The sequence below is a fragment of the Furipterus horrens genome, unplaced genomic scaffold, assembly GCF_987537825.1.
Source record: "Furipterus horrens unplaced genomic scaffold, mFurHor1.1.pri manual_scaffold_17, whole genome shotgun sequence".
NCBI classification, from domain to species: Eukaryota; Metazoa; Chordata; class Mammalia; order Chiroptera; family Furipteridae; genus Furipterus; species Furipterus horrens.
In genome coordinates this window covers 76818549-76833186 of record NW_028327187.1, presented here as the reverse complement: position 1 = coordinate 76833186, position 14638 = coordinate 76818549, and the positions used below count along the sequence as shown (strand labels likewise).

Genomic DNA, 14638 nt, shown 5'->3' with positions numbered 1-14638 from the left:
TCTTTGGCGGGAAGCAGCCCTGGGGGCTGGGCAGGGCTACAGGAATGTCTTGGCAGTAACAGGAACAGAAATTCGCAAGGCTATAAGGTTATCTGCAGCTGCAGCCTCTTAGTCACATCGAATTCTTTGTAAACCAATTAATTTTGCAAAAAGGCTAGACATTCTGTTAGACATAACTTTACAAGAGTTATAAACAAGTTACAAACAAATGAAAGGAGATAGGGCCTAAGCTGGGGTCTTTTACCTTGTAAATCACCGAGTGCTGTAACATTCCTTTCTTTTAAGGCTTTTTAGCAGGCCTTTGCTACTTCTTACAGAGAACATCTGAAGCACCTACGTATTTACATATTTAGCAGACCTCTGCAACTTTTTACAGGGAATATCTGGTGCCCCTACACTCGGAAAATGATTTGATCTTCAAAATGTATAAAGAACTCATATGACTCCACACCAGGAAGACAAACAATCCAATTAAAAAATGGGCAAAGGACCAGAACAGACACTTCTCCAAAAAGAACATACAGAGGACTCATAGGCATATGAAAGGATGCTCAACATCACTAGCCATCAGAGAGATGCAAATTAACACCACTGTGAGATACCGCCTCACACCAATCAGAATGGCCATCATTAACAAAACGTTTGGAAATAAATAAGACTGGAGTTATCTGTAAATGATATATGACTGCGTATATTAAACTCTACAGGTACTTACAGACAAAATGTTAGACTCAATAATAGTATTTGGACATTTGAGGATAAAAAGTCAACATATAAAAGCCATTTTGTCCTGGCTGGTGTGGTTCAGTAGATTGACCACTGGCCTGTGAACTAAGGGTTGCCCAGTTCAATTCCCAGTCAGGGCACATGCCTGTGTTGCAGGCCGGGCCCCCAGTTGTGAGTGTGTGAGAGGCAACTGATCAATGTTTCTCTCCTTCTCTTTCTCCTCCTGTTGTATTAAATGTGGCGAGGGCACGGAAGTAATTCCAGCAAGGAGAATGGGTCAGATGGAGGGCTGCCGCACGCTCTGGCAGGTCAGCGAAGAGCTGTGCAGAGACCTCTCCTTTTATTGAGTTTTGCAAGTATAGAAATCAACAGGGAGGGTAAAGAATGAGCTCACAGGTACATTCCAATAATGATTACAATATACAATTACTTACTTGAGATTAAAACAGTGGGAGGTTAATATATAAACTATGAAGAATGATTTCTATCAAAAGCAAAAAATAGGAATTCAATCATCTATTCTTTTAAGATTATGGGAACGGCCACACTGTTCCTTAAACTTTAACAGAAAGCACATAGGGTTAAACACCACCTGTTCTTGGCTTGGTTTGGTTTCCTTGGCAACATCAGGGAGGATGGAGTACTCTGCAAGATTCCTTTTAAGTCACAGAATGTCTTGAAACCCTTAGCCTGATCAGTCAAAGACTGTCGGCGCCAGCGAGTCCAGCTCACCAGCTCGGGTCATAGAGCACCTGGACCGAGAGGCATGAGAGCATGCCTCAGTTTAGGAACCTTGATTTCCAGCATCATCCTTCCCCCCTTCTCCTCTCTCTAACAATAAATAAATAATATATATATATTTTTTAAATCCATTTGAATTCTAATTAGTAGCAACAAATTTAGAAAATAAAAATTTGAAAAAAAGTCTTTTCAAAATGTGAAGTAACTAAGGTAAAATATCCTCTTATGGGAAAAATATAAAATATTACTGGTACACATTGAGAAGTTTTTAGTAAAGGAAGAGATAGACCATATCCATTAATCAAACATTCAATATTGAAGTCAAATCTACAAATTCAACACAAGCATAACTAGAACTCTAAACAAGCTTTTGGTTGAACTTTTTCTAATGATAATAATAAATTAAATGGAGTCAACAAGGGCTGAAAATAACCAAGACAATCTGACAAACAGGTAGAATTGACTGGCTTTATCCAAATATCAGGATGGGCCAGAGATCTGTAGTAATTAATATTGATGTGTGGCATTTCAAATAAACAGATTAATCAAAACAAACCCACACATAGATAGATACTGGCTCTACGATTCATGTGGTGCTGCAAATAAGTTGGAAAAGTACAGACTTTTACATAAATGGTTCACAGAAACAATTAGAAAGCCACATGAAAAAAAACATAGAACCCCTCACAACACAAACAACAATTGCACGTGGATCAAGACCTAACTCTGAAAGGCAAAACTATAAATATACTTAAACACAATATAGAGAATATTTTTATGGCCCCAGGACTGGGACAGATTTCTTAAAACAGAAAGCACTAACCATAATTTGACTACAGTAGCTCTCCTTGATCCGCAGGAGATACATTCCAAGACACCCAGAGTATGCCTGAAAATCTGTATGCACTATGTTTTTTCCTATACATACATACATACAATCTAGTTTAATTTATAAATTAGGCACAGTAAAAGATTAACAAATATAACTGCTAATAAAATAGAACAATTATAACAATATACTGTAATAAAAGTTAGGCAAATGTGGTCTCTTTCTAACCCCTCCCCCTGAAAATATCTTATTGTACACTATGTACATTGTTGATACGCTGGACCAAGGGATAGTTCACACCCTGGGCAAGAAGGAGTATGGACAGCATGAGATTTCATTATGTTACTCAGAACAATGTGTAATTTAAAACATATAAATTATATATTTCTGGAATTTTCCATTTAATATATTTAGACCATAAGTGACTACATGTACTAAAACCACTGACAGGGGGACTAGACTATATTATAATTGAGATCTTCTATTCCCAAAGCACTGCATGAGGCAAGTGAAAACACAAGAGAGCACAAAAATATTTTGGCAAAACATAACGACCAATGGACTGGTATCTAAAACACACAATGAATTCATAATAGCAGTAAGTATGAAATGTAAAACAAGAGAGAAATGGGTGTAAGAGTTGAATTAAAATGGACCTTTCAAAGAAGAGATAAATTTAAAATGCTAAAAGACATGCAATAGCTTAATAGTAAGAGTAAAAAATGATTTAAATTCTGACAATATTTGGTATAGGTTAAAATGTGCACCAGCAGGAACTCTCTGTGATACTGGTAATATAGTAAATAATAACAACCACTACAGAAAACAAATGGGCATTATCTAGAAAAGCAGATTTCTTTAAGCTGGCAGTGCCAGCTACATGACCTCAGTGTTCTACCTCAGGAGTATTTTAACTCCCCAGACCTATGTCATATTCTAGTTCACACGAATCTGGATTGTCGTTCCCTTCCACAAGACATAACACTGTTCAATATAGCAATGATGTTATGTTGACTGGACCTAATACACAAGAAGTAGCAACTATTCTAGACTTATTGGTAAGGAATTTGCATATCACATGGTGGAAAATAAGCCCAACAAAAACACAGAGGCCTTTTGCCTCAGTAATATTTCTAGGTTTCCAGTGTTATAGGGCATGTCCGGGTGTCTTTTCTAAGATTAAGGATAAATTGTTGTATCTGGCTCTCCTACAGCCAAAGAAGTGACACAGTAATGAGTGGACCTCTTTAGATTTCTCAGTGGCTTGTCCTATTCTGGCCTATTTACCAAGTGACAAGAAAAACCTGCTAGTTTTCAGTGGAATCCAGAGTAAAAGAAGGTTCTGCAATAGGTCAAAGCTGTCATGCAAACTTCCCTGTTTTTGCAATTGGGCCACATGATCCTTCAGATCCAATAGTGCTTGAAGTGCCGGTGACAAATAGGAATGCTCTTGGGAAACTTTGGCAGTCTCCTAGAGGTGATTTACAGAAAAGAAACTTAGAATTTTGGAGCAAAGTCTTGTCACCATCTGTGGGTTACTACTCTCCTTTAGAGAAACTTCTTTTGGCTTGCTACTGGGCCTTAGTAGAGACTGAATACCTGACCATGGACCAAGTTACCACCTGATCTAAATACCATGAACTTGTAGTTGCCTGACCCATTCAGACATAAAGTTTGTTACGCACACCGGAACTCCACCATCAAACAGCCGTGGTATATACTATACAAGGCTCAAACATGCCCTGAGGACACAAGTAATTTACGGGAAGAAATGACCCAAATGTCCATGTTCCCCACTCCTGCTACATTACCTTTTCTCTTCCTGGTACTTATGGACTCATGGGCCATTCCTTACACTCAGATTACAGTATTAAAAAAAAAAAAAAAAAAAAAAAAAAAAAAACCTTGGCACTGATTCATATATGAGTCTGTGTGGTATGCAGGCACAATCCCATAGAGGACAGCTGAAATATACAGACTCTCTTGGGGACACCCCTGAAGGACAGCTTGAAGGAAAATCCTTCCAGTGGGCACAACTTAGAACAATGCACTGGGTTGTTCATTCTGTTTGTGAAAAGAAATGGCAACATGTGCGATTGTGTGCCGATTTGTGGCTGCAACCAATAGTTGGGCTTGATGGCTAGGCTTTGGAAGGAAAATGTTTAGAAAATTAATGACAAGGAGGTCTGAGGAGGAGACACGTAGATAGGCCGCACTGAAAAGGCAAAATTAGTGAAGATATTTGTATCCCATGTGAATGCCTACCAAATGGCGATCTGTTTAGAGGAGGATCTTAATAATTAAATGAATAGGATGACCCATTCTGTGGCTATCAACCTCTTTCCCCAGCCATTCTGTCATTGTATAATGGGCTTACAAACATAGTGGACATAATAGCCAAGATATAGATTGTGTAGTCTCAGCAACATGAAGTTTCACCCAACAGGGCAGACCTGGCTCTAGCCACTGCCCAAAGACACTGACCAATACAGAGTACTTATCCCCCAGGTGATCAGCCTGTTGGCAGGTTGATTACATTTAACAGTTTCCCTCCTGTCATGGCAGCTTTTTGTTCTTACCACAGTACACACTTAGTCTGGATAAGAATTCCCCTTTCCTGCATGCTATGCTTCTGCCAGTACTGCCATCCGTGGGCTTACAGAGTGCCATATCCACATTCATGGTATTTTACAAGCATTAATTTTTCTCTTAACATGAGGTCTATCCACTTGAAAAATTTTAAATTGTGCAATGCATTATCGTTAACAATAGGCACACAGATCTCTAAAAATGGACTCATCAGCAAAACTAAAACTTTGTACATGTTGAAAATCAATTCTCCATCTCCGCGTCTCACTAGCACTTGGCAAACACCATTAAAATCTCTGCTTCTAAAACAAAATAAGATACTACTACACGCCTATCAGAATAGACAAATCAAGAATGCTGACATCAAAAGCTGGCGAGAATGTGGAAGAGCAGGAACTCTCCTTCATTGCTGGAGGGAGTGCAAAAACGTACAGCCAACTTGGGAGATTGTTTGGTGGCTTCTTACAAAACTAAATATACTCTTACCGTAGTATCCAGCACTCATGTTCCTTGGTATTTACCAAAATGAGTTTAAAACTCATATCCACACAAAGACCTGCACGCGTTTATAGCAGTTTTATTCATAGTTGTCAAAAGCTGGAGGCAATCAAGATGTCTTTCAGCAGATAAGTGAACAAACTATGATACATACAACCAATGAAAAATTACTCAGGGCTAAAAAGAAATGAGCTATCAAGCCATGAAAAAGATATGAGGGAACTGTAAATGTATATTACGAAGTGAAAGAAGCCAACCTGAAGAGGCTAGGTGGTGTATGATTCCAACTAAATGCAATTCAAGAAAGGCCAAAACCATGGAGAGAGTAAAAAGATCAGTAGTTGCCAGGGGCTGGGGGGAGGGATAAATGGCCAGGACACAGGAATTTTAGGGCAGTGAAACTACTCTTTATGATACCACAGTGATGGATATATGCCATTATACATTTGTTCAAACCAATAGAACGTACAACACCAAGAGTGAACTGTAATGTAAACTATGGGTTTTGAGTGATTATAACATGTCAAAGTAGCTTCATCAATTGTGATAAATGTACATCTGATGGGGGATGTCTACAATGCGGGAGCCGGCATGCACGACGGCAGGGTTATATAGAAAATGTCTGCACATTCCCGTAAATGTTACAGTGAAACTGAAGCTGAAGTCTCAATAAATATAAATACATGCCTTTATGAGTTCTACTGTTTCACATTCTTTATAAATGGAACCATACAGTATTTGTTATTCTGCAACTCGCTTATTTCACTTAGCATAATGTCCTCGAGGCTATCCCTCGTGTTCCACATGGCAGGATTTTCTGTCTTTTAAGGCCGAATATCATTCCATTGTATGCATGTTCCACATTTTCATTATCAGTTCTATCTGTTGATGGACACTTAAGTTGCTTTCACATCTTAGCTATTGTAAATAATGCTGCAATAATCAAGGGAGTGCAAATATCTCTTAAAGATCTTGATTTCTTGTCCTTTATAAGATTGTAAAGGGTCTTAAGTCTGAGAGGGAGGGATTGTTATTTTTTATTGTTAAAATATTTAACTAATTAATTAGTTTAAAAAAAAGAAGAAGAATATATGAAAGGGTGAGCCATGGGCATGGACTTGGGGAGGGGATTGTCGGGGAAGGGGGGTGCTGGGCGGAGGGGAGCAAAGGGGAAAACATTGGAACTATTGTAACAATATAATCAATAAAATATACTAAAAAAAAAATAAATAAAAAATAAAAAAAAAAAGATCTTGATTTCAATGCTTGCGGATATTTACCCAGAAGTGGGACTCCTAAATGACATGGTAGTTTTATTTTTAATTTTCTGAGAAACCGCCATACTATTTTCTAAGGTAGCTGCACCATCTTACATTCCCACCAATAGTGTAAAAAGGTTTCAATTTCTCCACGTCCTCGTCAATACTTGTTATATCTTTAATTTTTTAAAAATTTACCCATACAAACAGGCAATATCTCATTGTGGTTTTCTTTTGCATTTCCCTGGTAATTAGTGATGTTAAACATCTTTTCATATGCCTGTTGGCCATTTGTATGTCTCCTTTGTAGTCATGTCTATTCAAGTACCTTGCCCATTTTTAGGTATTTGTGTTTTTTCTCTTGAATAGTAGAAATTCCTTACAAATTTTCAATATTATCCCCTTATCAGATATATGGTTGCCAAGTGCTTTCTTCCATTCTATGGGTTGCCTTTTTGCTCTGTTGATTATTTCCTTTGTTGTACAGAGCTTTTCAGTTTGATGTGGTCACACTTGTCTATTTTTGTTTTTGCTTGCCTGTGATTTTGGTGTTATATCCAAAGACGTCATTGGCCAGATTCATGTCCAGAACTTTTCCATAATATTCTCCTCTAGGAGTTTTACAATTTCGGGTATTGCACTTAAGTTTCTAACCCATTTTGAATCAATTTTTGTGAATGATGTTAGATAAGGATCCGATTTCATGAATGGATGGATGTCTTGACAATATTAAATCTTCCAGTCCATGAATATGTCTTTCCATTTCACTTTTGTCTTCTTTAATTTCTCTCATCAATGTTTTACAGTGTTTTTTTAAAGATTTTCTTTACTTACTTTTAGAGAGAGGGGAAGGGAGGAAGAAAGAGAGGGAGAGAAACATCAATGTGTGGTGGCCTCTTGTGCGCCCCCAACTGGGGACCTGGCCCGCAACCCAGGCATGTGCCCCGACTGGGAATCGAACCAGCGACCCTTTGGTTCGCAGGCCGGCGCTCAGTCCACTGAGCCACACCAGCCAGGGCTGTTTTACAGTTTTCCATGCACACTATTTAACTTTGGTCTTAAATATTTTATACTTTTTGATGCTATTGAAAATAGTATTATTTCCTTATTTTTAGTTTTTATAGTTGATTGTTACTGTTCAGATACAACTGGATTTTGTATGTTGATGTTGCATTCAGAAGACATACTGAATTCATTTATTAGTTCTAACAGTTTTTATGAAGTTTTTGAGATTTTCTATGTACATGAGCACGTCATCAGCAAACAGATAGTTTCACACGGTTCTTTTTGAATTGAATGACTTTTATTTCTTTTCTTGCCTAATTGCAGCATTGTTCATAGCAATGGTCAAAAACTAAAAACAACCCTTAGTGTCCATCTACTATCGATGTTATAATCATATCATAATCACTTTGCTACAGCCACACACTGGAATTCCAGTCAACAATGGAGACAGAGGATCTACAGCTACTATGGATGACATGGATGCGTCCCTCAAATATGATACACAATGAAAGAAGGGAGCAATAAACGGAAGCATGCAGTATAATTCTGTTTATATAACTTCATATGGAGTGGCAAAGGTATAAAGAAAAGCACCGAGATGATTATCACAAAGTCAGGGTAATGACTATATCCATAGCGGAGGGAGTGGGTTGTGATTGGAAGGAATTCTGGAAGGCTGGTAATGGTCTATTTCTTGACCTTGGTCCTGGTTACATGGGTGTTTGCTTTTATAAAGTGTCTACACCTGGCAGATACGTTTTATGCACTCCTCTGTATCTCAGATTTGAAAAACACTTCCTCAAAAAAAAGTAATACAAAGAAAAATATGTGAAGAGAAATTTTGAAGAGGTTTGAATTGTTATGGATGAAAAACTTGATCTTCTAATCAAGAGATCAACAAGTATACATTATCATTATACAGGGGAGAAACAGGGAGTCTTTAAACTATAGGTACCCCATAATCAAGTCATCTCTCTAATCATCTCTCTTGCTAGATATTTCACCTTATATTTATCACCGATGACAGACAAATTGGAGGATCATCATCATCAATGATAAGATCATTAGGCATCACGAGTCAAATCCATTACAGTGAGATTGGGCCACCACGACTGAATGCAAGCAGGTGCACGGGGTGGTGGTGGTGGTGTGTGTGTGTGGGGGGGTGTATTGCACATAGTCATCTTGTCATTTTTCTCGGGAGACGTCACTGTAGTGACTTAGAGCTTAACCTTATCACGTTTAACTGGAACTCCCACCCAGAGACCTCCCTGTGCTAAAGAGTCTAGAGAAAGCCGAGGACTGTCCTCCTTGTGCTGTGAGATGGGGCATAAAATTTACCATGGCGTAACCAATGGCCGAAGGGCAAAGAGTTGGCTTAGGTTGTGCACTGCATAGAGAGAACAACGCAGTGGTTTTGTAACAGTGGAAAATTGTAACGGTGGGAGATTGGAACCCACCCCACCATTCTTTTGATGTTGTTTCTGTAAGTGCTGACTTTGACTAATATGTGGCTTATAGATGAACGACATGTTTGTATAAGAATCCTAGGAACTAGTTTCAAAAGATACAGACCCCGACCTTCAGGCATCCCCGTTCCAGGAGATTTGCTGTCCTTCACATCCTGAAGCCAGGATGATGTGAAGCCGGGATATCGTGAAGCCAGGATGACTAAACCAGGATGATGCACACAGGACCATCGTTTGCCTTATCGGAATGGACTGTGCTCCTCTGCACCCAGAGAACTTTGCAACCCCCTCCCCCTTGATCCCTTTGTTCTGGTCCCCTCTGCCTTCGTATAAAAAATCCTCTGCCTCCACTGAGAGGGTGAATTGGGCTTTGTGACAGAAGACCCCCATCTTCCAGGAGATGGATTTGAGACATGAGTCCCCCATCTTCCAGATGGCCAGCATCTGCAAATAAACCACTTTCTTTTACGTCAGCACCCGCCTCTGGAGTTTTGGCCTTCACAGCGGCAGGCAGTGGGGCCTGCCTTCGGTTACAGTTCGGGTTTTCCAGATTTCAATATCCATTGTTTCATCCTCCAGGCTTTGCATTGCTAGGCTGAACAGTGTTAATCTGTTTTGGCCCCACCTCTTACTGGTTCTAATTTCGGCATCACCATAACAAAACACAATTTAAGTATCTGCCAAATTTTCCTGCTCAAGACAATTCTGGATACGGAAGTTGTCCAGGAAAACAAACAACAACAACAAAACGACATCATTTTCAGTAGCCATTGCTAGCACTATGGTAGTTTAACGTTGACACATACTGTATTCTCTGAGGAATATTCTCTCATCTATCAATCCAGCCAGCCAGCCAGCCAGCCAGCCAGCCAGCCAGCCAGTAAGTGATTTTTCACACATGAGCAGTACTAAGCACCGTGCTTAGCACTGGGAGGGGCTGGGGGATTTGTTTTGGTATATACGGTGAGGGACGGATTTCACTTGCATTTTGCTTAGCAGATGGATATGTAGGTATTCCAGCACCATTTACCCAATGAACTGTCATTTTCCCATTACCTGGGAAGATCTGCTGGATTTCCTACTAATATTAACCGTGGAATTTATTTATGCATACCAGGCTCTGCCTCTGGGCTTTCTTTCTGTCCCAGAGACCCAGTACCACAATATTTAAATCACTGTGGCGTTAAACACGTTTTAATATCTGATAGGGCCAGTTTCTGCGCATTGCACTTTTTTTTTTTTTCCTTTCAGGAACGTGTTCGGGCCCGCGGCAGGGGGCGGGGTCGCACCTCCTCCGCGGCTCTCTTTCCAGCGGAGCCTCACGGACGCGGAGATGGAAATCCCGAGGCTGCTCCCGGCTCGCGGGACGCGACAGGGCGGCGGCGCTGGCAGCCTCGCGGGCGGCGGCCGAGTCCACGGAGGCCCTGACCCGCGGGCTGGCCAGGCCCCCGCGCGCCGCCTCCTGCTGCTCCGGGGCCCCCAAGATGGCGGGCCCGGGCGGCGGCGCGAGGAGGCCCGCGCGGCCTCACGGGGCCCGGGCTCGGGCCCGAGCCCTTTGGCGCCGAGGCCCGACCCGGCTGGCGGTGGCGGCGGCGGCGGAAGCGGCGACTTCTTCTTGGTGCTGCTGGACCCGGTGGGTGGCGACGTGGAGACCCCGGGCGCTGGCCAGGCCGCAGGGCCCGTTTGGAGGGAAGAGGCCGAACCCGGCCCAGGGCTCCAGGGGGGCGAGAGCGGCGCGAATCCCGCGGGCCGCCCTGTGCCAGGCCCCCGCTGCCTGTCCGCGCTCCCGGCCCCGGCCCCGGCCCCAGCCCCAGCCCCGATTCCGATCCCCGCCCCAGGCCTGGGCCCCGCCGCGGCCTTCGCGGGCACCGTGACCATCCACAACCAAAACCTGCTGCTGCGCTTCGAGAACGGCGTCCTGACCCTGGCCACGCCCCCGCCGCCAGCCTGGGAGCCTGGGGTCGTGCCTGCCCCGCAGCCCGGGGGTCTGGTGGCTCCGCAAGCGGGGGTCCCACACGCCGCGCAGCCGGGCGACTGCCCGGAGCTGCCGCCGGACCTCCTGCTGGCCGAGCCGGCGGAACCCGCGCCCGCCCCTGCGCCCGAGGAGGAGGCGGAGGGCCCGGCCGCCGCCGAGAGCCCCCGCGGGCCGCTGTGCCCGAGCTCAGGCATGGTGCTGTACCTGTGTCCAGAGGCGCAGTGCGGGCAAACGTTCGCCAAGAAGCACCAGCTGAAGGTGCACCTGCTCACGCATAGCAGCAGCCAGGGCCAGAGGCCCTTCAAGTGCCCCCTGGGCGGCTGCGGCTGGACATTCACCACCTCCTACAAGCTCAAGAGGCACCTGCAGTCCCACGACAAACTGCGGCCCTTCGGCTGCCCGGCGGAGGGCTGTGGTAAGAGCTTCACCACCGTGTACAACCTCAAGGCGCACATGAAGGGCCACGAGCAGGAGAACTCGTTCAAATGCGAGGTGTGCGAAGACAGCTTCCCCACGCAGGCCAAGCTCAGCGCCCACCAGCGCAGCCACTTCGAGCCCGAGAGGCCCTACCAGTGCGCTTTCTCGGGCTGCAAGAAGACGTTTATCACGGTGAGTGCTCTGTTTTCCCATAACCGCGCCCACTTCAGAGAACAGGAACTCTTTTCGTGCTCCTTTCCTGGCTGCAGCAAACAGTACGACAAGGCTTGTCGGCTGAAAATCCACCTGCGGAGCCACACCGGCGAGAGACCTTTCCTTTGTGACTTTGATGGCTGTGGCTGGAACTTCACGAGCATGTCCAAACTGCTAAGGCACAAAAGGAAGCACGACGACGACCGGAGGTTCATGTGCCCTGTGGAAGGCTGTGGGAAATCTTTCACGAGGGCCGAGCATTTGAAAGGCCACAGCATAACCCACCTGGGCACGAAGCCTTTTGTGTGCCCCGTGGAAGGCTGCTGTGCCAGGTTCTCCGCTCGCAGTAGTCTCTACATTCACTCCAAGAAACACTTGCAGGATGTGGACACCTGGAAAAGCCGTTGCCCAGTCTCCACCTGTAATAAACTCTTCACATCCAAGCACAGCATGAAGACCCACATGGCCAAAAGGCACAACCTCGGCCAGGATCTCTTAGCTCAGCTAGAAGCTGCAAATTCCCTTACACCCAGCAGTGAACTTACCAGCCAGGGCCAGAGTGATCTCAGTGATGCAGAGCTAGTGTCTCTCTTCTCTGATGTGCCTGGCAATAGTTCTGCTGCGGTGCTGGACACGGCATTGGTGAACTCTGGAATCTTGACTATTGATGTGGCTTCTGTGAGCTCCACTCTGGCAGGGAACCTCCCTGCTAACAATAATAGTTCCTTAGGGCAGGCTGTGGACCCCCGGGCCTTGATGGCCACCACTGACCTTCCTCAAAGTCTGGATACCTCTCTCTTCTTTGGAACGACAGCCACCGGTTTTCAGCAGAGCCCCTTGGATATGGGTGATGTCACCGGGCCAAGTGCGGGGCCATTGGGGTCTCTGGGCTCTTTGGCGATGAAAAACTCCAGTCAAGAGCCCCAGGCTTTGACCCCCAGCAGTAAGCTAACGGTGGACACGGATGCTCTGACTCCTTCAAGCACCCTTTGTGAAAACAGTGTCTCAGAACTACTGACGCCAACCAAAGCAGAATGGAACGTACATCCTGACTCTGACTTCTTTGGACAGGAGGAAGAAACCCAGTTTGGATTCTCCAACCCAGCGGGAAGCCATGGCTGTCAGAAAGAAACAGACCTTATCACAGTGACTGGAAGCTCATTTTTGGTATGAACTATTCATTCCTCGCCTCATGGCTCACTTTTATTAACTACACTCATTTTCAAGGATGTTCTGGACTAAATGTGTAACTGCAGTCATTTTTTTATAGGTTTGAAAAAGAACAGAGCCCCGGGCTACAAGTTTGGAGATTTAAATTCTGATCTTGAGTCTGGAACTGACGAGTTGTGTGACCCTGAGCAAGTCACTTAACCTATCTGAGCCTTAATGTCCTTATTTATATAATGAGGTGGTTTGAATAGATTGTTTCTAAGGTCCTTTAAGCTCTGTATTTTCATGATTCTGTGCTCTTTTTTGAAAATTTTAGGACATTTTATAATGATTAACTATTGCATGTGCTTCTATTGTAATGAAAACTGCATCGAGAGTTAATGATCAGAAATCATGGAACTGCTGTGTAACTTTAAAAATAATGGAAATTTTACACAATGCCAAAGTACTTCTAAAACTTAATGGTAGAGCTTGAAAATATTAAGCTAAAAATATGGGCTGGTTCTTTTTACCTGTTTATCTTTATAGCCTCTTTTTTTTTTTTTTTTAATGTAAGACTGTGTTGTTGTTGTGGAATGTGCCAGGGCTTTAATATAACTCTGTCCCAGAAAAAAAATATTACATGTGGTGTTAAATAAGTGGCCTTAAGTAAGTTATTTAGTCTCACTAAGCCTCCGTTCCCTAGCTGTGAAATGCTCAGTTCAGTGTATATACATGGTGCATCTTAGAATTCTTTTTCTATCCCAGTAGTTAAGTGTCAGAGGGAAAATGTTATGTATTTTGACATGTTTTAGTAAATCTTTGTAATGTTTCCTGCCCCTCTCATTCCTTCCTCAAAGAGGATAAATTGGCATAATTCAATATCACACTTGTGCATTCTGTAAAGGTTTATGAAAATTAAGGAGCAGGAAAGGAAAGCTCTTTTTCCCACAGACTTATAAGAATTTTTCTCCACACAATTCTTGTATGACATTGCCCACATGTTGTCGATTCAACACGGGAGGAGACAGATACCGTGTCACTCCCAAGTCGGACTGCACAGCCATTCTCGGCGGTGCAGATAGAGTCTTAAGAAGCTACACCATCGTCTCGAGTCGGACGGCTGCCGAATAATAATAATGTTCCATGAGAACAAATTATAGTATCTTTGTTCTGTCCTCAAAGGCAGCCCATAGAGTGACTATAAAGCCTGCAGTTAAAAGAAAATCTGGGAATGGACCAGAGTGAGATTTTCTCCCCTTTCTCTCCAGAGAGCTCATTGTGTGCCTTCTCCCAGAGTTGGAGTAAGAAGTTTTGTTTGCATTTTAAATAAATAGTGTCTATCTTACGTGAGTATGGCATTTTACACTTTATATAGAACTTTCACGTTATATTTGATTCTCACAATATTGTGAGATATCTTTGGCCAAGATTCCACTATAACTCATACTAAAATCTACCTAACTTTCATTACATCACAAAAGAATTTTGCTTAGTAACATATAAAAACTCCCTATTCTACTCTTCTGAGATTCATGATCACTTTTGTTTATAGCTATTTGTTCTGTTCCATCTAAATTGATGTCTATTACTTTCTGCCAGCTCTGCTCCTTCCGCAACCTATTCTATAACATGTGCAGACCAGTCTTTGCCATGATCTCTTTTTAAAAATTTTAATTAAGACAGGTTTTTTCATAGTCACCATCTCTCAGCCTTTATCCTCACGTTCCCCCCATTTTTTTTTCGTCACAAAATTTACTGCAAGTCT

The 14638-nt window shown here is 43.1% G+C and overlaps 1 protein-coding gene across 1 annotated transcript; it reads left to right on the top strand.

Annotated features, from left to right (window-relative positions):
- Positions 1-10379: 10379 nt before the first annotated feature.
- ZXDB (zinc finger X-linked duplicated B) lies at positions 10380-13416 on the top strand. The gene has a single exon (XM_090265047.1). The coding sequence runs from the start codon at positions 10450-10452 to the stop codon at positions 12892-12894; it is 2445 nt and encodes an 814-aa protein (XP_090121173.1). The 5' UTR covers positions 10380-10449; the 3' UTR covers positions 12895-13416.
- Positions 13417-14638: the final 1222 nt, after the last annotated feature.